This window comes from Callorhinus ursinus, unplaced genomic scaffold (assembly GCF_003265705.2).
Source record: "Callorhinus ursinus isolate GAN/ISIS: 27379988/994484 unplaced genomic scaffold, GSC_fseal_2.0 scaffold4, whole genome shotgun sequence".
NCBI classification, from domain to species: Eukaryota; Metazoa; Chordata; class Mammalia; order Carnivora; family Otariidae; genus Callorhinus; species Callorhinus ursinus.
Genome location: NW_027397066.1, coordinates 41,419,212 through 41,441,181, shown reverse-complemented (window position 1 = coordinate 41,441,181; position 21,970 = coordinate 41,419,212). Strand labels below are relative to the sequence as shown.

General features: G+C 46.2%; 1 protein-coding gene across 2 annotated transcripts in view; it reads left to right on the top strand.

Annotated features, from left to right (window-relative positions):
• SCFD2 (sec1 family domain containing 2) overlaps positions 1-21,970 on the top strand; it is a 456,513-nt gene that overhangs the window by 371,272 nt on the left and 63,271 nt on the right. The window contains exon 6 of one of the 2 annotated variants that reach the window (XM_073891668.1): positions 14,968-15,473. The exons of the other annotated variant lie outside the window; for it this stretch is intronic. Within the exon in view, the coding sequence (XP_073747769.1) occupies positions 14,968-15,131 (164 nt within the window). The 3' untranslated portion in view covers positions 15,132-15,473. Of the gene's footprint in view, positions 1-14,967; positions 15,474-21,970 lie in introns of those variants that run through there. 2 annotated transcript variants of the gene reach the window in all.

Sequence of the window (21,970 nt, the reverse complement as noted above, 5' to 3'; positions counted from 1 at the left end):
TCCATAACTGTACTATATTCTACTATGATCATTTACTAAGCCAGTTTTCTACTATTAAATATTTAGGCCAGAAGCAATGAATTTATATGATTTTAGAATACATATTTGAATGTGTCCTACGGCACCATCCCCAAGTAACATGTGGTTGCCCCTGTATGAGATCCCTTGTACGTGCGCACACACATCCCCACACACGCACGGGCACCCAGACACACGTGTAGCAGGCTACTGACCCCCACACCAGCAGCTTCCTCCCCACTACTTTCCGGTCATGTTTTGCAGCAAGAGAAATATAAATCAGAGGTCCTGTCATACCCACTTTCCTGCTGCTGGGTTCTTAACCACCTCTGCGCAGCCTTCCTCCTTTGTGGTAAAGCATTTATAACAGTATCTATCTTCCATTACAGCCAAATACTGAACACACACACATGCACACGCTCACACACCCATCTGATCACCTGTTTGCCCTGAGGCCACAAACTGGAAGATCAGACACTCACAAAGCTTAGCTCAGCCATACATGCAAATGTGCCTGCATGTTCTGATTTGTTCCCACTTAAACCCAGGTTGTTGTCCTAAGTACCTTGTCTCCTCCACGCTGCCGCCTCAGACTCTGTGCCTCTTCCCACCCGTGCCTCTTGGGCCTAGCATTTACAACGTCCAGCAGCAAGCTGTGCCCTCGGCCCTAGCACAGTGCCGGGCACACAGTAGTCATGTCCAAACGAGAACAGAGATGACTTGAGATGTGAAAAGAGGGCGCAGGGAAGCTTGTGCTGCCCCTTGAAGGTGGTGCCATTCCCCAGTGATAGTGTCGTCTATGAATCCGGGTCATAGGACCACTGTGGCTTTTGAATTGAATTACTGTGTATTGCCAGTCTTTCAGATTATAAAGTAAAATGTCAGGGGGACACTAGAGCCACCTGCCCTGTAGTTGAATACTTAACGTTTTAATTAAAATATTAGTGACTGAGAGGACCTGGAAGCAACTCAACACCCCTGGGAGTCAGACAGGGAAGCGGGAAGGGACAGAATGGCCCGGAACATGAGCTAAGGTGGTCCACAGGGCTGGGGGACAGAGGGCCTCAGAAGCCCAGACCAAGCTCAGGAAGACAGTGGTACCAGCAGGCCCAAACTGGCAAACAGGGCAACCGAGAAAGAGTTCAAGACAAGTGAGCAGCAGCTGTAGTTTGCTGAGGACATGTGTCCATCTGTGGGTCTAGTAGGGGTACAGAGAACCGAACCACTGCCCTGGTGGAAGGGAAGCCAGGATTGGCAGGAAGTAAGAGACAGTAGAGGAATGCTTGGGGCTACTTAGCTTCTAATTCTGGGGCTGTCATTCCTTTGGCAAGTTACTTAACCTCCCTATGCTTATTTCCTAATCTGTAGAATGGGATTAATAATAATACCTACCTTGTGGGGATATTGTGAAGATCGATAAAAGAATATGTGTATCTTATCATTATATGTATTGCATATGTATGTTATACATATGTAACAGTATACATATTATATTGTATATATTGTGCATATTGCTTAGAATAAGAGCTGAAGCATAGTAAATGCTTTAAAAATGTTAGTTCTTGGGACTCCTGGGCTGCTCAGTCGGTTAAGCGTCTGCCTTTGACTCAGGTCATGATCTCACAGTCCTGGGATCGAGCCCCACGTCAGGCTCCCAGCTCAGCAGGGCGTCTGCTTCTCCCTCTTCCTCTCCCTCTGTGATCGCTCTCGCTCTCTCAAATAAATAAATAAATAAATAAATAAATAAATAAATAAATAAAATGAAATACATAAAAAATGTTAGTTCTCACAGGGTTCTTGGGCCCCAAATGCTAAATCGTATTTAGGACAAAGTCCCAGAGATAGAGGCAAGCTGGGATTCCTTATAGAAGAGGGCCAACTCTACACGGGAGAATCCAGAGGTAGATAAGCCATGGTAGAAAGATGTAGAATGTGCAGAAACATCCTTTTGAAGTCGGTTGAAGATGGAGATGATGGGCAACTTAGATGAGCCTTGAAGACATTATGCGAAGTGAAATGAATCAGTCACAAAAGTACAAATCCAGGATGATTGTGCTTATCCGACATATCTAGCACAGTCAAATTCCTAGAGACGGAAAGTAGAATGGTGATTGTCTAGGGGGAGCAGGAGGGGAGAATGGAGAGCTATTGTTTAATGAGCACAGAGTTTCAGTTGTGCAAGATGGAAAGAGTTCTGGAGATGGAAGGAGGGGATAGTTGCACAACAATGTGAACGGAATGTACTTAATGCCACTCAACTGTGCACTTAAAAAATGGTGAAGATGGTAAATTATACGTTCTGTGTATTTTACCTCAATTTTTCAAAAACTAAGGAAGTCTGCATAAAATGTGGACGTTAGTAATGATAATGTATCCATTTTGGTTCACAAACAGCAGCAACTCTATCACACTAACATAAGATGTCAGTACTAGGGGAAAGTGGGTTCAGGGGTATAGGAGAAATCTCTGTACTATCTTCATAATTTTTTGGTTGGTCTAAAACTGTTCTATAAAAATAAGTTTGTTTTCCACAAAATAGCTATAAAAGATGGGAAGAACCAGATAAAGAGCTGCTTTGGCTGGAGTAAGAGATGACTGAGAATACTGGACTGGTCATTGTGAGTCTAAAAACAGACTCTAAGTGTGGTTTTGAAGGTACTGTGTAAGGAGGAAAAGTACCTCAGATAAGATGGCTCACGGTGTCTGCTGGACAGATGACCATGATAATGACTGAGAAGGGATTCAGGTCATCAAATGGACTTGCGCTCACCCCGATCCCCCTTTGCACACATGCAGGCAAAAGCCATAAGAAGACACATCTAATCAGTTGAGCAGGTTTCAAATTCCAAATAAGGAAGGTCACTAAACCTGCGTTCTTGGACATTTCCATAAAGCAAAACAAGTGGACAATTAGGAATACATAGAATGGAGTAGAGCAGGGCATGAGGCATTGGCCCCAGAGTCCAGATGGTCAGATGGGTCTAAATAAACTTAAGTATGTAAGCATGTCGGACTGAACTGTCAAGTGTTGGTCGTAGGAATTAGATGTCATTTAAAAAATAAGACTTACTGTCTTAAATTCTTGTCTCTAGAAGTTCCTAAAAAGTCTTTATGAATCAGACCCAAATTCAACACATTTTTAGCACCCAGGAAGTTCTGTATTTGGCATGTTTACCCATACTGCAGTGTGGGTAATGGGGAAAGGGGGGGGGGCCTGGTGTGATGGGCTAGAATAAAGGGAACATGCACTCAGCAGCAGGAAGAAAATGAGCCCTGAGCCAGGACTGCCAGAAGGACCCAAGGGCCCGAGGCTGAGCCAAATCAGGAAATAATGTCTATGCTATAAGTGAGGAAATCTTTCGAAGTCAGTGATATGCCGTGCAAATGGCAACATTAGACCTCTCATATTTTTGACCTTTTATAGTCCATGTCATTTACTGGAATACATTGAGTGTGGCCCCCAGAAAAGGGAAGACATGCAGCTGGGTGCAAAAATTGTGTGGACAGATTAGCACGAAACCTAGTCTTCTCCAGCTTGGCTTCCACCACTCATGAGGGTTATGGCATGTAGGAGGGGATCACTAAGTGCTTTTTGACTAGTTGCAACTTGGAATAAATGGCATTAATACGTGGTGTGTGTGTGTGTGTGTATCTTTGTGCAACTTTGGTTACTATGTGAGATTTTTTTTAAATGCATCTATTTATCACCATATATTCTGCCTTTGAGGTCAAGAATCATGTCATTAATGTCATCTTTGTAAGTATTAACAGCTTCTGTGAGGCTTTTCCCATTGTGGGATGGAATCCAAACTGACACAGTTTTCTAAACTAGAGACTAAGTTCACATGGTGTTATTTTATTTAAAATGCCTATCTTAGACCATCCTATATCATGCTGGCCCGTCATTAGAAGCACTGAAGTGAAGGCTGGCCGACCAACTACAGTGGTCCCCTCTTACCTGCAGTTTCACCTTCCATAGTTCCAGTCACCCGCAGGGAACTGCGCTCCAGAAGCAGATGATCCTCCTTCTGATGTATCATCAGAAGGTCAGTAATAGCCTGACACTCTATCACGGTGCCTACAATATTCACCTCACTTCATCTCATCACATAGGCATTTCATCACTTCCCATCATCACAAGAGGAAGAAGGGTGAGTGCCATACAATAAGATATTTTGAGAGAGAGAGAGAGACCACACTCACACAACTTTTTTACAGTATGTTGTTATAATTGTTCTATTATTAGTTTTTGTTGTAATCTCTTACTGTGCCAAATTATAAATTAAGCTTTATCATAGGTATGTATATGTAGTACATGTAGAGTTTGACACTATTTGTGGTTTCAGGCATCCCCTGTGGCTGGATGGATCCCCCCCTGGATAAGGGGGGTGACTGTACATTGGATGGGAGTTGGGATTAAAAGATTCAAGGACCCCTTCTGACTCTGAGCCCATTTTTCTGTGACCCCCAAATCTTCCAAGATCCATGTTCTCTTTGCAATATGTAGTGCTTGAGTACCTTGTCTTCACATTGCAAACGAGTATTGTTTAGCCTGAACCCTTCATTGGATGACATGAAAACTCAAGCCACTCAGTTGCAACTCTTCTAGAATATGCCTGGGAACATGGATGGAGATAAGCATGGTGTTTCAGGGACCACTGGAAAAGCCTTTGGTTTTAGGCAAGTGTAAGGCTCCTCTTAGTATAGTAAAATGTCTTTCTTTAATATTTTGGAAATGTGGGATCTCTTGGCTAAAGGAATTCATAGTCGCTCCTAATGACTTAATGCTGATCAAATCCAACCTGATGGTATATATATCTTCATCCTTCTACTAACTTCTTGTGCCCTCAACCAGTCCGGAGCTTAAATAACAAAAGGCAAAAAAAAATTCCTGACCTAGTTTTTGAATCTTTACATGATGCATAGATAAAAATAATTTCTCTGCACTAATTAACTGAAAAGCCTTGGAACCCAACAGCTTGGAAGCTTTCCATTTCTAAATTTGATGCCCAGAACATTGCTCAGTGGTTTGCTTTAGGGAAAGATGTGTTAGTTTTAATTAACCCATCGTTGAGCTTTTGAATGGAAATAATTCAGTAAAATCTTTGTATTATTCTTTCTCCCAACTAATCACAAGAGAATAATGTAATTTGGGAAAAACAAAGGTATGACTAATCCTTCACTCCCATGTCTGATTTTTCTTATGCTGCTTTTGATTGCCATGTATTAGATTAAACCAATCAGATAACCACACAACATGGAACTTTAAAGTTCATAGTTATTGCTTCTTCTCTTGTCCAACTTACTGAAATCAGAAAGCAACATTTTCTCCTGACCACCACCTCTGCTCTTATCGATAGCATATCTGGTGGAGGGAGGAACTAAGCCTGAGAGAGAAACAGACGGCTGCTCACCGGGTTGACAGAAGAGACACCTGTCTCAGAGAAGCCCCTTTCCTCTCTTCCTAAGAAAACCAAACAGATAGTCATGGCCAGAAGAGAGAGGATTTGAGTTCATTGGATGGACAGACTTTTGAACACAGTGGAGTTTGTAACCGTACCTTAGATGCTTGCATCTGCAGTAGTTCAATTTAGGATAAGAAACATTGGTGGGGAGGAGGGAATGGAATCACAAAAATGAAATGTCAAGTTAAGATCATGGGTACTCTTGGAAAGATCAAGTGCCTTTTAGAACCTGGCTCCTAGAAATGAGGAGGAGAAGGCAGCTCAAGGACCTTATAGCAAATTCTTTTTTTTTTTAAGATTATTTATTTATTTATTTATTTGAGAGAGAAAGAGAATGAGAGAGAGCATGAGAGGGGGGAGGGTCAGAGGGAGAAGCAGGCTCCCCAAGAAGCAGGGAGCCCGATGTGGGGCTTGATCCCGGGACCCCAGGATCATGACCTGAGTCGAAGGCAGTCACTTAACCAACTAAGCCACCCAGGTGCCCCCCCCTTATAGCAAATTCTTAATGCAAAAGAATTAAGTGTATATAAATATCTTTAAAGCAGTAGGGTGAGTGACCCCAAATCTTCCTGCTGTTCTCTGACCTGATGTTGCATCAGAAGAAAATGACAACAGCAAAAATAGTGATGATGGAGAGGAATATTTTCTTTTTTCAATCCAGGAAGCAGATGAACTCATATGATCTCAGTAGTAATCTCACTTGTAGTTTTCTTTTTCTTGATTAGTGACCACGGCATTTCTGATAATAAGTTGCAAAGTGAGGAAAATACATTTGTTCTATTTAAGGGAGGGTAACTAAAATGCTTCAGCAGCCAATGGAGTACTTTCAGAGATTTAAACCTGGTCAGACCCCTGTTTGTTTAGTAACTTCTTGATTTCAACAAAGGTGTGTGTGTGTGTGTGTGTGTGTGTGTGCGCACGCGCGCATGCGCGTGTGCAAGGACATACACGCCCAGGCAGTGCTGGAGAAGGAGGAAGAAGGAAATCAATGAGCTTGTGTATAAACAAGTCACTTTTATGTGATTTTGAGACCTGGGCCCTGCTTTTTATTCTGTCTCCTTTGGGGATCTCCTCTAAGCTCAGTACTTCAGCTATGTCATCCGAGGAGATAATTACTTTGGAAAAGTAAGGTTCACGATGACCATAACAGTAAAATATTGGATAGTCCATTCTGGGTGAAAGGGATTAGGCTTCCTTTCAGAGACTGGGAAGCCAGCCTGCGGAAGGGGCAAGTCTCCCACCACTGATGAAAAGAGAGGAAGACGAGGCAAGAATATACAACTTTTGACTCCTTTCTTACTCTGTCTCATGGTCATGCTGGTTGCCCTAAACTGTTCTCATCAGTCCTAACACAGCTGTCATTTAAACATATTACTTAAAAAAGGAGAAATAGGCAGTTTTGAGAGTCTAGCCAAGGAAAATGACCTCAGCCATGCTACTCACCAGCCCAATGTGTGTTCTTCTGAGCTGTGTCAGCTTCAGGTGGAAATACTACGGGGGAGTCCTTTTCAGCTCACTAAAAGGAATCATTTAATGTTAAAGCCACCCGGCAACAGAGCTGATGGCCTTAAGAGTTTGTAAGGTGCCAGGAGTAAAAAGTGTTCAAGGTGAATGGCCATCTGTCAGAATTTCTGCAAAGGAGATTCCTGCTTTGGGTCAGAGCTTATGCTAGGGACCCTCTGAGGTCACTAAGAACTGTGCATTTCCCTCACTGCCACATCTGCCCTTGCAGCCCTGACCTCCCTCCTGGAATCTGGGAGCTGTAGAATTGTCCATGACTTTGGAGGCTACCTTATCTAACCCCTACAGAGAGTTTAAGGGAGTACCGTGGCCCTCTTTGAGTTCTAGTCCCACCCCTAGTGGCTTGTCTTGCCTGTAGGATATCAAGTTCTTATGCCTTAGCTTTGTGTTCATGCCTCCTTCCCATCTCCTAACAAGTCTGCCTGTAATTCACCCTTCCAGCTGGTCTTTCACCAACATCAACCGGAGAGGCTGGCTTTCCCACTTTTCCACAGATACCCTTACACACTTCTGCCTCCAAGTTACTAATGACAGCTAATCGACCACAACTGCTTTAAAAAACAAAAACAAAATCAGCTTACCTTATGTAAATAGTCCAGAGATAGAGCTGGTTTCCTCAATCTTTGTCTTCAGGAGCCTGTCTCTATCTTGGTTCTGCTTTCCTCCATGTTGGTTTCATTCCCAGGTCACCCCCTTCAGGTAGTAGTAAAATGTAGTAGCTCCAGGATTATGTCCTCTGAGCAAACAACCACGGGAAAAGGAGAGCTTCTCTTTACCCGTGGTTCCTGCGAAAGTCTCCAGATCAAGTCTCGCTGGACTGACCTGGATCATGTATCCATTCTGAACCCTCAGAGTGGCCAGGTGCCTGGGGTGCTTTGATTAGCAAGTTCAAGTTCAGTCCCACCTGAATCACAAGAGCTAAGGGTAAATTTAAAGAAAAGCAGGGTGCTATTATCCAAAAAAGTAGGAATAGCGGCTACAGTCCTTCCTACTGCCCAAAATGCCCTGTGCACTCTGCGCACTCTCTGCAGCTTCTCCTCCACAGCCCAGCCCAGGTGCCACTTCTACCATTTTGTAACCAGCCTCCATACTATGACTCCTGAGCTCCTTCCATACTTGCTTTCTGGAGCATTCTAAATCTCTAGAAGGTGCTAAGATCCCGGAAGGCTGAGACCACATCTCATGCATCTTTACCATCATAGTTTCTTCATTGCACTTAGGACTGTGCTTTGCACAATTGATGCATAATAGATTTTTGTTGTGCTGGTGACTTTGGCTAATATTAGTGTGTGTGTGTGTGTGAGGTGCATGGGAAAAGCAGATGTGCATCTCCATGGAAACGTCTCGGCAGGCAGCCTCTGGGCCTGGTGGCCACATGGTTGGTGTGCGTACTTGGCCATCTTGGAAGGCAGGGTTGAGACCTCCGCTGAGGGGATTTTCTGCACCATCACAGTGAGATGAGGAAACGACAAGGTGCGCGGAAGGCAGGCTATGTTGTCACTCCGACCTCAGTTTCAGCAGGAAAGAACAAAAATAAATAGACCCAAAGGCAAATTAGAGGAAAGAATGAGAACAAAAGAGTAAGAGAGGCATTTTTAGAGGAAATAAGGACGTCAATAAGGAGAAAAAGTCAAGAGCATGGCCAAAGGTAGCAAGACCTCCTTGTTCTCAGTGAAAATAAGGCCTATTTCTTCTTACCGTCTTTGCTTACAGCCTAATCTTACCTGTTTTCTTCCGCGTGTATGATCTGAGTGTGTGTGTGTTTCAATTTAGCAACGTCCCCGTCTGTCCCCCTCTCTCTTCCCCCCCCCTCATTTACTGTCAGTGTTCTCTGATCCAGTGACCCTTTCCTCAGTCACTAGTTCCATATGTGTAATGACTTCTATTTGTAAAATAACTTAATTAACTAAGGCCATGTCATCTCGTTCTTGCATTCCCTCTAAATGGGAGGAACTTGTTTGGTACGGTTGAAACATTTCAGAGATTGGAAAACTTGCCCGCGTCATATATGAAACAAGATCTTGTGTTGTGTAAAGCTGATCTAAAGAAGATGTTCAGGATATCTGGGGGTTAACTTGGGGCCCAGGGAAAGAGAAAAGCTTGCATTCTTGAAGAGTCTCTAACAAAGGGAAAGCATGGGCCATTGTAATAGAGCTGACAGAGACTTTGGAATCCTATACCTGGGGTTCTCAGACTTTCATATGCTTAAGAATTACCTGGGGTTCTTATTCAACAGATAGGTTCTCAGGCCTTAGCCTCCCTCCCCTCTGCAGCCTCCCCCCCCCCCCCCCCCCCCCCCGGGGAATTCTGATTTTGTAGATCTGGGGTGGAACCAGGGGTCTGCATTTGAGCAAGCACCCCAGGTAATTGCCCAGAGTGGACCATACACCACACTTTGGGAAATACTGACCCAGGCCAAACTCCTGCTTTTAGGCACGAACAGACTTCAGCCAGTAGTTGGGAAGTTACCCACGGGGTGTCACATGCGATTACAGCCTTGTCCTCGGGCAGTCTCTGTCCCTCACTCCGGAAAGCAGAAGGAGGAGGAGTGTCTATTTCCAAGGGTTATTGGGAGGATTATATATGATAATACACGCAAGGCACTTGATATAATGCCTAATCCATAGTAAGTTCAGGTTAATGCTTAAGTATGATGATCAGCTTGTTATTATTTATGGTAAATTATTTCCCTGCTTCGACTGCATTTACCAGTAGAGGTTGCCCAAAGCTACAAGGGCCATTTGGGATGGACTGCCAAGGCGTCCCTGGGGAACAAGGGAGGATCTCCAGAGCCACACAGAGACACTTCTCAGCTCTAGCCCCGTACCATCCCACAGTTCTGACACCGGGTGACTGACATAGGACTCAACTGTCTCCAAGTTAAGGCCGCCCGCCTGCAAGCTTTTCCTTTGTCCTGTGGCTGCTGTGGGGGAGGTGGTCCGTCATAGACAAAGAGATTTTGGATCAGATGGTGAGCAGACAAAAGTCAGTTGTTGGAATGGGGGTGAAACACCAAGGAAAGGTCAGTAATGAGAACTTCTGAAGCCCATAAAAAAATGTCACTGCATTAGAGAATGTTAGTTCTGAAAGGAACCTCTGCAAACATCTCGCCCAGCACCCTTCCCTTCTCAATTAATAAGTGAGAAAAGTACCTGGTTCGAGACAGAGCTGGGATAAGAGCCCAGTTAATTCCCTTCCTGACCAGAAAGAAACAAACACATAGGACCTGCCTTATAATATTAACAGAAGGGCCTCTTTTAATATGTAAGAGTGAATATGTATTCAGAGTTTAATATGTAAGCCCGGTGTTTAATATGTAAGCCCAAGTTCATAACCTTGTAATAAAGACCAGGATGAAGTGTCCATGCATGGGTGTATTTGCTAATTGCTCTCGGGGTGTCACTGCTTTGCTTCCCCACCGTGGGGAGCAAAAATAGCCCTTTTTAGTCCAAAGGATCAATTTTGATGCAACAGGAGAAAAGGGGCCTTTTTTCCCCCTTTGTGTCTGACTTTATTTCTCATGGACAAAGAACTTGTGTTTCGAGGAGAGCCTGGAGATGGCAGTTGGGATCCTAACAATCACGTTTACTGTTCAACGGCACAAGGAGGCCATCTGTCAGGTTTAATGGTACTCTCTTAAAAACAGCAACGACCAGCCTGTTCATAAAAAGCAGCCCGTGCTGAGTCCTGCTTGGGGCTGGTTACCTTCGATTGACATTCACAAGGGAGCAAGTCAGTCTAAGCCTGCTCTGATGAAAGCACACATCTCTTACCAGGCCTGGGTGTTCAGGTCCTCCTGGGGCGCCTGGCCCAGCCCTCAGTGCTGCACAAGGGAAGTCTCCTCTCTGGGGACACAATCAAACAAGGATTGAGTCAAAGAAGTCAGGCGCAAGGAGAATACCTTTGCTGGGATCTCCACCCGCGGCCTTCTCGTTTTTTCTCCGCTTGTGGGCCCTGGGCTGCAGCTGCATTGTGAGGCTGTGGAAGGGGATGCAACAAAGCCTCATAAACGTGCTCGGGCAGCGGGGGCCATTGGAGCCGCTTGGCCTGGGGCCTCGGCCTTTGGGATGGGCCAGCCAGGATTTGTGAGAGCCCATAAACTGCCCGGTCAGGAAGAACCGCTGCTGTGCTCAGCAGCCGAGGGCAGAGAGCCGGCAGCAGCTGCCCTTGCTGTTCATTTTAAACCCAGGCCCCATACTGCTGCTCTCCTGCTGATCTTTCCCGTGTTCGTCCCAGAGTGGCAGATGGCGACAGTTCTCCAGATGTTGCAGCTTTCGTGTTCATCTGATGTTTATCCCGTGTGCCATGTTATTTATGTCCGTGGACCCAGGGGGTGCGCTGCCCAGGCTGGCCTTGGTCGGGGTGGGCTCCGCAGTGCGTGGCGGGGAGGTGCTGAGCCCGGACGGGGTCCCTCACATTCTCCCGCCCTCCTGCCCTATGATGGTTGTATCCCACTCCTCTGGAAGGGTGACACTGGCCCTTGAATCCCAGAATGGCTTCTGGAATTGTGGGGTATCTCTGGCCCTCTTGCCCTTCTCCCTTATCTGACTTAAGTCTCCCGGACTGTGTGGGCTCCCCAGAACATCGAGGATCTGAGTTAGGAAGAAGTGTTTCATTCTGACCTCCAAGCCAATTATTTTTATTTTTACTTATTTTTTAAATATTTTATTTATATATTTGTCAGAGAGAGAGAGAGAGCACAAGCAGGGGGAGCAGCAGAGGGAGAGGGAGACACAGGCTCCCCGCTGAGCAAGGAGCCCCAAGCGGGACTTGATCCCGGGACCCCCTGAAATCATGACCTGAGCTGAAGGCAGCTGCTTAACCAGCTGAGCCACACAGGCATCCCCCTTTTTTTTTTCTTTTAAGTAAATCCTACCCCCAACGCAGGGCTCAAACTCATGACCCTGAGATCAAGAGGCGTATGCTCTACTGACTGAGCCAGGCAGGCGCCCCTTCTCCAAGCCAAGTTTGCTAGGATTTCTGCAACTCCATCCCCCTTGGCCGCCCCTCTGGCTGCGTGCCCTGGAGCAGCTCCCCACAGTACTCCCTGCACTGTCCCAGGGACTGTAAGATCCCTTGGGTGGCCATCGGTGATTGCCCTGCTCCAGTCCTCCTGAGAATCCTTCATGAAGAACTGCTCTTCCTCTTCCCATACTGCTATTAGGGAGGACAGTGTAGCACACCACTTCACCTTGCTGGCCATGGAAGCGAGCCAGTTGGATATCTTGTCTAGGAGCTCATTCACTGAAATGAAAGGACGAGCCTACTTCCTTAGCCGTGAAGCTGGGGAGATGTGCTCATGACATCTGTTGGCGGCCACATTTTCATGTTTCATAGATGATGCCAGAGTGCAGGGGCATGAAGCTGATCATCAGAGACAAGAGACAGAAAAGGCATGGGGCTCCAGGTCCTGGTTTCACTGTCCCAGGACCTGGCGGGCCACCTTCCTTTGGCTTGGTTACTTGAGCCAATGAATTCCCCCCTTTGCCGTAATATATCTACATTGGATTTCGGTCACTTGCGATCGAGAGTCCTAATTACCGTAGGCCCCTTGATCTCTGTTATAACATCACTTCACCCTCCTCAGCAGCATTTCCCCTTCTAAGCTACAAGGGAAGGAGGTTTTCCTTCTAGGCGTGACAGATGATTCTGACGTGCTGTTGGGGACACAGCCACTGTTTCCAGAGATGACCTTTGAGCTCCTAAAGGTAGTCTTGGGCTTCTTTCAGACTTAGAGCTCTGGCCATGGAGAAGTATATTTCAAGTCCCCTTACATGATATCTCAGAGACCCCGCAGGACGGAGATCGGGACCCTCTATAACCTTCACCTCACCAACAAATCTACAGTCCCCATAGCATGGCTGACCGTTGCAGCAGGTATCAACCTCTTGTGGGGCACCAGGTTGATCTACTCATTTATCTTACATCCTTGGGAAGTGTTTCCACAGCCAAATAGCTGCCTTTCCTTGAATACAGCATCCTATTTCAGGCAATTTTTATAAGGAATATTTTTCTCAGCCCCAAATCATTATGGTTGACCACTGCCTTTGTCCCAAGGTACCATCATGGAAAAAGCATATGGTTTTCTACTTCTGTGTATGTAAGTATGTTATGTTTCCTGTTCCAAATCTTGAGGTAGGTTCTGCTGCCGGTCTTTTCATGAATATCCTACAAGGTTATGGCAAAACAAGACTGATTCTCAAATGGTATTTCGAGGAAGGCTAAGAGCAGGGGCTCTGGAGTCCAGCTGCCTCGGTGGGCTCCCAGCTCTGTCACCTACCAGTGGCCCCTTCAGCAAATCACTTAACTCTTCTGTGGCTCAGTTCCCACATAAGAAAAATGGGGATAATAATAGCATCTGTTTTATAGGACCATGGTGAAGAGTAAATGTTCTAAAAGACTTAAAGGGCTTAGCATAGGTTCTATCACATAGTAATCATTCAAAAATAGTAGCAAAAATAGTAATAGTTGTTTCACATGGAGCCTGTGGGAGCTGGTTTCTTATATGATGACCGTATATTTTGTTTCTGGGAATGGACTTGGCAAAATTGGCCGAAAGAAGACCAGTGGGGTGTAGGAAGACAGAGATGCTGTCATGATCTCTTGCTTGTGTTGAAACCCACCACCCTAAGCCCTCCTGTCCAGTACAAGTACAAAGGGAGAATCCTTGAACCCCGGCAGCCAACTGTGGAAAGCCTGGCCATGTGTCTGCTCACTGCTTCCTCCTCACCAGGGCTGCATTTGTGGGAGAGAGGGGATGGAAGGTGAACCTCGAGGGTGGGAGGAGAGTAGCCGGCAGATGGAGCGAGGAAGGCTCAAGAAGAGGGTACAGCGTGGGAGAAGGCTTGACGTCAGGAGCAGGAGGGGTGGGTGAAGAGGGTGGGTTGAGATTCTCTTTTGTGGATCAAAAGGAGCTGGGAAGAAAAGCAGCAGATGAAAGAGGAGTGTGTGACCATGCAGATAGGAGCTGGCTCCTCAGGGGAGGAGAGAGCCCCTTCCGTGTCTCTTTTATGGCCCTAAAAAAAAAATCCCTCCTCTTCCCACTTCTTAGTCAGATATGTACATCTGCAAACCCACCGGCCCCTTGAGCTAATGTTTATGCTTAAAGGACATGATTAGATCCTGGATTTAATTTATGCGTTTCTTTGATACCGACGCAGCTGTGTAAGCCATGGTTATTTTATTTACATTTTTTCAGACTCTCCCTTTATGATTTTTGCTGGACTGCTTGTTCCTTTTCTCTTTTCTTTCTTTTTTGCTGCTTTTCTGAGCTTTGATTCTGTTTGCCCATATGTATTAAGTTGAAATGGATGAAACTGCTGATTTCCCCCCCATATTTGGCCTACAGAATAGCAGTTTCATATGGTTCAACTGAATTCTTTCAAGTTTAGGTTCTAACTCTAAGTTTCTGGGACCAGAGCCCCCTGCACTGAGTACCTTCACTGAAGTGTAGCCTGACATGAAAGCTGGTTAACTGTCAAGATCAAAGACTGAACGTGAGACCAGCTCCCATTGAACAGTGAAATTCATGTGTTCATGCTCAAAATCCTGGAGCATCCAGGGTACCTGGAGCATCCCCATCGACGATTGGGAGGCAGAGGCACAGAGAGGTAAAGGGACTTGCCCACAGTGACACAGCCAGTAGGTGGCAGAAGGGGGATTCGAACGCAGACAGCCTGGCTGGGGGTCATTGGTCTTAACCACTGCTCGACCGACCATTTGACGGGTCAGTAGGCAGCAGGGCTTGTCTGGCGTTGCTGTAGACCGCTACTGTTAGGATTCATCAAATTTTCCTGCCCAGCCTTTTCAGTTTTCGGATATCCTGGTATTGTTGTTGGCTTAAAGTCTTTTTTCTGCATAAACACTAATATAAGCCCATTAGTAATTACCTACTTGTGGATTTTGTTTTTATTTGGTATTTTACTGCCCCCCCACACCCTGTTTCATATCTTCACCTATGCAGCTCCTGAGACTTCACAAAGCCGTTCCATATTCATCCTCTCATTCACGCCCTCACATCCCCGTCTCCTGGAAGAGGAAACCGATGCCCCGATGGTGGGAAGGACCTCTCTGGGTCACACACATGACTCTCCTCTGCAGACAAGCATTGGCCGTGATTCCCTGTGAGGCTCCCCCCAGAACTCACTTGGTAGTGTTGAAAGCATGTGAGATACCCCCTCCTCCCTCCCGGTCTACTGCTTAGGACTGCCTCAGTTTGATGACACGATCCACCCTATGTGAGCCTCTGTTTATTTTTAGAAGGATCGGAGGTATTTATACCTGGCAGGATTGGCTTCCAACACCATCAGGAACTTCTTTATGTAGTAGACATTCTAGAGGTTTCCTTCCTTCCTTTGTGCTCTACTCTAATCTGGCTGCCCTAATACTAAAGACACAGTCTGTAAACTGACACCGGGTCTATAGGATATAAAACAAAGCAACCTAGATGCACGTTGTCTCCTACTCTGTGGTAGTAAACTATGATTATGAAATGACTGCTCTTAGAGCTTTTCATTTGCCAGAGGGGACACGTGTAATAATATCTCCCTTGGGGTTCCTTGTGAGGGTTGAAGGAGATGGCGGGAGGAGCTCAGGGTCTGGTGCTTTCTGAGCACACAGCTGACGTAGCTGTGGTCATTGTTGCTCTGATTGGTGGTGGTGTTCCTTTTCCAGCAAGCCTGGAGAGTCAGCCTCACCAGCAGGGTACGTTGCCAGTCCTGGGGGACCCTGTGAAGTTGTAAACACTTTTCTCCTCTTCTATGGCTCCTACACAGAGACTTTTACTAGATTTCAAGATGCCACTTGTCATTGTCTCATGGGTACCCTGCCATTTGATGACTTTCCCAGGGAATAATTAGGTCCCATGAAGATTTCTACTCTTCTCTGGGAAAAAATGGGGGAGAACATAAGTAACATTCTCGGGAATGAAAGGATTATCACTTTTCGAATGGACCTGTTTGTTTCCAACACGTGTCCCTTCATCACTAACAGACTGTAAAGCCACACTACATCATGAGTTACACGTCAGCAAAGGAAACCACCTTGAGCCGTCTTCCCGGCAGCTCCCTGATGCTTGGTTCACTGAGATGGTGCCCAGATGTGCGGACCACTCACTTCAAACGCTAGTTTCAAATGAACGGTTGCAGTAATGATGGAAATGCTTTTAAGTCTACATGTCCTATTGGGGAGGAGGGGGAGAAGATAAACTTCATTCCAGAGTAAAATTAAACTGGCCTCGTATTGCTTATTTGCTCTGTTTCTCTCGCCGGCTTGTCCCCCCTTCAAAGGCGCCACGTCTGAAGCTAGGCATTCCTTTGGAGTGGGCTCCAGGGGGCTGCAGACAGGAGAGCACCTACCTTTAGCTTGCCCACCGGAGAGATCCCTGACTGTGCTGCGTTAGCACCTGGGCCCCACAGGGGACTGCCTGGGGTAGGAGGGTGGCAGGGCAGGTAGGGAGCAGCTTTGGGCCTTTGCTCAGACAAGGAGACAGAGAAAGTGGACATGTGGCTTCCCTGCCTTCCTCCGGTTTTCTGCCCCCAGCTACGCCTTCTTTTTACCACCCTGGGCCCTGAACCTGTGTCCACATACTCTCTCTACGTACAGATGTCACATGGCTGCCTGTCACTCCACCAGCTCCTTCAGGAGGTGGTTCTTGAAATACCGGTCCCCTGAGAGCAGAGCACCTTGTTTTCCGAACAGTGTCAGGATGCATTTTAATGACCGAGCTCCTCCTTCTCATCCATCATCATTAGCACCAAGTTAGGATATTCTGTTTTGCTGTGGGAACAAAATAACCCCAAAAGTTCAGACAGTGAATTCAGCTGGGAACTTACTTCTTGCTCATGTCACATGCACACTCTGGCTTGGTGGGATCTCTGTTCCACACACCTTCCCAAAGACCCAGACTGACGGAGGCTCAGAGATCTAGAAGCTACCCCACCTGGAGGAAGAGGCCTTGGTGGACATGATGGCGAGGAGGGAGAACGGCTGAGCTGGAGAGTCACATAAGCTCTTGGAGTATCCCTTTGGACAGAGTATTGCCGGAAACCAGTCATGTGGCCCCTCCTAACAGCAAGGGGGCTGGAAAATGAGGTGGATATTCCATATGCAGATGATGTCTCTGCCACAATCCATCCCCCCAAATTTTCCAGACAACTGAATCGATTAGAGCTTTCTGATCACAATTTAGTTTTCCTACAGGTACTGGTTGGATAGCTAGGAGCTGTCAGGTTGCAAAGACATCCCCATCCCAGATTAGTAAGCTCTCCTCGGTGCTCTAAATCACTTAGTAAGCACTTCCATTCCAGCCCTCAGCACATGCCTTAGATTTAGTTGTCAGTGTCTCCATCTCTGGCCCTCCCCTCTCCACCCACTCCTAGCGAAATTACCAAATCTTGACAGGAGTAAACAGGTGTTTGAGATTCAAAGAAAAAAAAAAGCATTGCTAGTATTCAGCCAAGTACCTGGTTATCTGGTGGGTCAGGGAGAAAGGGAGGGAGGGAGGAAGGGAGGGAGGGCAGAAATGAAGTCACCTCCTAGAATGGGTTAGTCATAAGCTAGACTCATCTCTTCTGGGTTGAGTTTTACCAATGTAGTGGGCACCAATCTTGGGATAAATGTTTAGGTATATAATAAATGTGACTTCAAAATTTTTTCTCTAACTTTTAATTTGTACAGTGTGCTCCCAATCTCCTGGTGGTAGAAACGTACTGTCTGGCAATTCCAGCCAGTCTGCCCCAGGGCCATGCCTAAGTTCTGGGGGCCAAGGTGATGAGGAGCTGGTGCCTGTTGGACAGGTACTCTCTGTCCCTGAAGGCATCCCAGCAACATCCTTCATCCCACTGCAGCTCGATCAGCCCACAAGGCCCTGGCAGGGGGCTGTTTGGAAGCTTTCTGCTGTCCTTGAGCAAGGGCCCAAGGACCTCTGAGAGTCTGTTGGCGGTTTCATCTATGGCCGTGCCACTCTGGGCCACATGCAGGCTGGGCCACAGAATACTCTGTGACCTCATCTGACACATGACACAGCCGTTTCTGTTCTGGATCTTCTGCTTTCTTGGGTTCCGTTCAAGAGGTGAAACACACATGCCCTTTGTCCTCCAAACCCACAAATGTGTCCAAGCGTTCTCTCACTCTTTCCCAGGATATCCCGGACCCAGGGACCTTTCTCTGTTCTTGGGAGCTAGAAGTCTGTCTCTCCCTTTTTCAATTCCCTGAGTATCCTCCGGCCTAACTTTGAAAACTCAACACCCAGCTGGCTGAGAGGAGATGGGTCATAGGGTCAAAAGAACTGTGATTTTATGCAAGCATATGAAATCCATTAATATTTTATTTTTTTAAGATTTTATTTATTTATTTGAGAGAGAGAGAGAATGAGAGATAGAGAGCACGAGAGGGAAGAGGGTCAGAGGGAGAAGCAGACTCCCCACCGAGTGGGGAGCCCGATGCGGGACTCGATCCCGGGACTCCAGGATCATGACCTGAGCCGAAGGCAGTCGCCCAACCAACTGAGCCACCCAGGCGCCCAATCCATTAATATTTTAAAATGTTATCTTGCCGTGCTAATGTCACTCTCAGGGTAACTCACTTCTTTTGTCCCCATATATAATCTAGGGGCATCTTCACTCTTGTCCCATACCCTGTCCACTAGTACCTGCTCTCCTGTTGGGTATGCAGATGTGTCTGTTGAGGCGCTCAGTCCCACCCAGTCTGCCCAGTCACTGTCAGCTTCATGTAGTGCATTTGAGATGCATGCTGCAATGCCGGGCTTCACCTGCCCAGCGGAGACTCTCCCCCCACAAGCAAGATTTCCCTCTGCTCAGCTGGTGCAGCCGCTCTGGAAAATGGTGTGGAGGTGACTCAAAAAGTTGAAAATAGAGCTACCCTATGACCCAGCAATTGCACTACTGGGTATTTACCCCAAAGATACAAATGTAGGGATCCGAAGGGGCACCTGCACCCCAATGTTTTTAGCAGCAGCAATGTCCACAATAGCCAAACTGTGGAAAGAGCCAAGATGTCCATCGACAGATGAATGGATAAAGAAGGTGTGGTATATATACACAAGGGAATATTATGCGGCCATCAAAAGGAATGAGATCTTGCCATTTGCAGTGACGTGGGTGGAACTGGACGGTGTTATGCTGAGCGAAATAAGTCAATCAGAGAAAGACATGTATCATATGAGCTCACTGATATGAGGAATTCTTCATCTCAGGAAACAAACTGAGGGTTGCTGGAGTGGTGGGGGGGTGGGAGGGATGGGGTGGCTGGTGATAGACATTGGGGAGGGTGTGTGCTATGGTGAGCACTGTGAATTGTGCAAGACTGATGAATCACAGGTCTCTACCTCTGAAACAAATAATGCAATATATGTTAAGGAAAAAAAAAGAAGATAGAAGGAGGGGAAGAATGAAGGGGGGAAATCGGTGGGGGAGATGAACCATGAGAGACGATGGACTCTGAAAAACAAACTGAGGGTTCTAGAGGGGAGGGGGTTGGGAGGATGGGTGAGCCTGGTGATGGGTATTAAGGAGGGCACATATTGAATGGAGCACTGGGTGTTATACGCAAACAATGAATCATGGAACACTACATCAAAAACTAATGATGTAATGTATGGTGATTAACATAACAATTAAAAAAAAAAAGATTTCCCTCTGCTCTCCCGGACTCGGCACCAAGGTTCAAAGACGTCTCTGCCCATTCTTACATTTTGGCACAGACCTGGACTACTTAGGCCCTAAATCAAAGGATGAAAGATTTGTACTTTCATTGTTTCCATGGGATACGGAGGTCTGGCCCTTATGGTTTGCCCATGCATCCCTGCATCTTCTAAGAAGTAGGAAATGTGAAGACGTCAGAGCGGGTCCCAACAGACTGCAGTTCTGACGGTGGATCAGGGGAAATATATTTCTCTGTGCTTCTCAGACATCTTTTAGAAAAACGCCATCTGCCTGGAACCCCGCGGGAAGATAGCCCATCATGAGAAGAGTCTGAGAACACCTGTTGGTTAAGTCAAAAAGGAAAGTCATAGGCCTCAGACATCAAAAGGGAAAGTGGCTGATTTGGGAAGCAGCTGACGATGCAGGTGGTTAGAGATGGAGACAGGGCGCCCATAAAGAGCAGCCCTGTGCATTCCCGGGTTCCCTGGCTCTTGAGCCTGAACCAGAGTTTCATAATGCACGTATTGGAAAAGATCCCACTGTTAAAATATAAACACACAAATGCAAGTGTTAAATATAAACGTGTGTGTGTGTGTGTATAGTGAACTAGTGTTCTGAGGATATTGCAGTGTCCTTTAAGAACTTTTCATGAGAACGTGGAGCCTCAAGGTCACGTGGCTTTGCCTCAGGTCCCACAGGGAGTTGTTGGCTCGGCAACATCTAGCAAAATCCAATCCTTTGGCTGCTTGTTCTGTGTTTCTCCTCCAGAAGCTTTTATGCTCAGAATTTTAACTAAGCCTGATGATGCAAGAGAATCTTTTTAAGCCATATCTTAAAATACCTGTTTTTAATAAATTGGTATTAAAAATGCCTTGTAGCGAGAAGAAAATAGAAGGCAGGATGTGGGAGAAAGAGAGTACACATTACAACTCTGGAAATAGGCATGTAGAAAGAATCAGCCCGCCCATTGTTTGAAATCCAGCCTGTCCACCCCCAGGAAGCTTACACACAGGCAGGAAAAAGAATGGAGCTACCTTTTTCTTCTGTTGGTTGCTTGGGCTGGTGGGGTCCTAACTTCCTCCATGTCAGCGGGAGTTGGAAAGGCTGATGCTATTTCCGTGCGGGAACCCTTGGTTACAATGAGGAGACTTGGCACGTGCCCCCCAGCAGTAGGGCATTCATGCTGACTCACCTTTGCATGCCTTGGTCCAGGGTAAGCTGCACTTCCACTAGTTCAATGGCTTGATGTTGATTAAGGTCACTGTAGTGACCTGTCTGCCGAAGAGGAAACAGATGCAGAGTTAAAGAAGCTGTGCAAAGGTTCACAGTGAATCCAGGTCCTCTGACTCAACGCCCCTCGTTTCCTTGTGGTACTGCAGCAGCCTCTGTTGTGGCTTCGGCCTTTTAGGGGATGATCATGCCACATGAGGGTGCCCAGGAGGCAGAGAGCGCATGTCCGGAGCACTTGCTGCATTCCGGGCGCTGATAGCCTCTGGTCTCTCTGTTGTGCATATAGCACATGTGGCTTCCTGGATGGACCGGTACCAGGCTTTTCAGTCTCCGGTTCTCCTTGCCCTGATTCTACGGAAAGTTGTGTATATGGGCACACTGTTCACGGTTCACACGATTTCCTTCCGTGATGTGCCCGTTTGGATTCTTTGCCTATTTTTCGACTTGGTTGTTGGCCTTTTTTCCTTGATTTTCTTATTGATTTCTTAATTTGTATCTGTAATCCTTTGTTGGTTTTATGTGTTACAAATATCTTATACTAGCTGAAGGCTTTTCACCTTGCTTTTATAGTATCTTTCAGTTTCTCTAAAAATTTAAAAAATTTGTTTTTTCACAGTTAGGTCTCTAATACCCTAGGATTTTTTTGCCATACAATTTAGGCTAGGAATCAGATTTTATACTGATACATCCAAATACCACTTTGAGTAGTTCATTCTTTCCCCACTAGATTTCAGCATCATCTTGGCCGTGTATCAAGCATGCGTACCTGCGTGGCACTGTTAATGGCTGTCTGTTCTGTTTCATTCCTCTGTCTCTCCCAGTGCTGGGACCACACTAAGTCACGATGTATGTGTAATGAGCCTTGTTAGTCTTCAAATTTGTCTTGATTCTTCTAACCCTTTGCTCTCCCATAGTAGTTTTAGGATCATTATTAAATTTCACACACACTCACTTTTATGTTTCTCATTGAAAGTGTACTGAATTCACAGATTAATTTGGAAAGAAGTGGTATTTTTACAGTCTTAATCCCTCCTGGAACTTGAGTTTGATCTGCCACAGGTACATGAAGGCTGA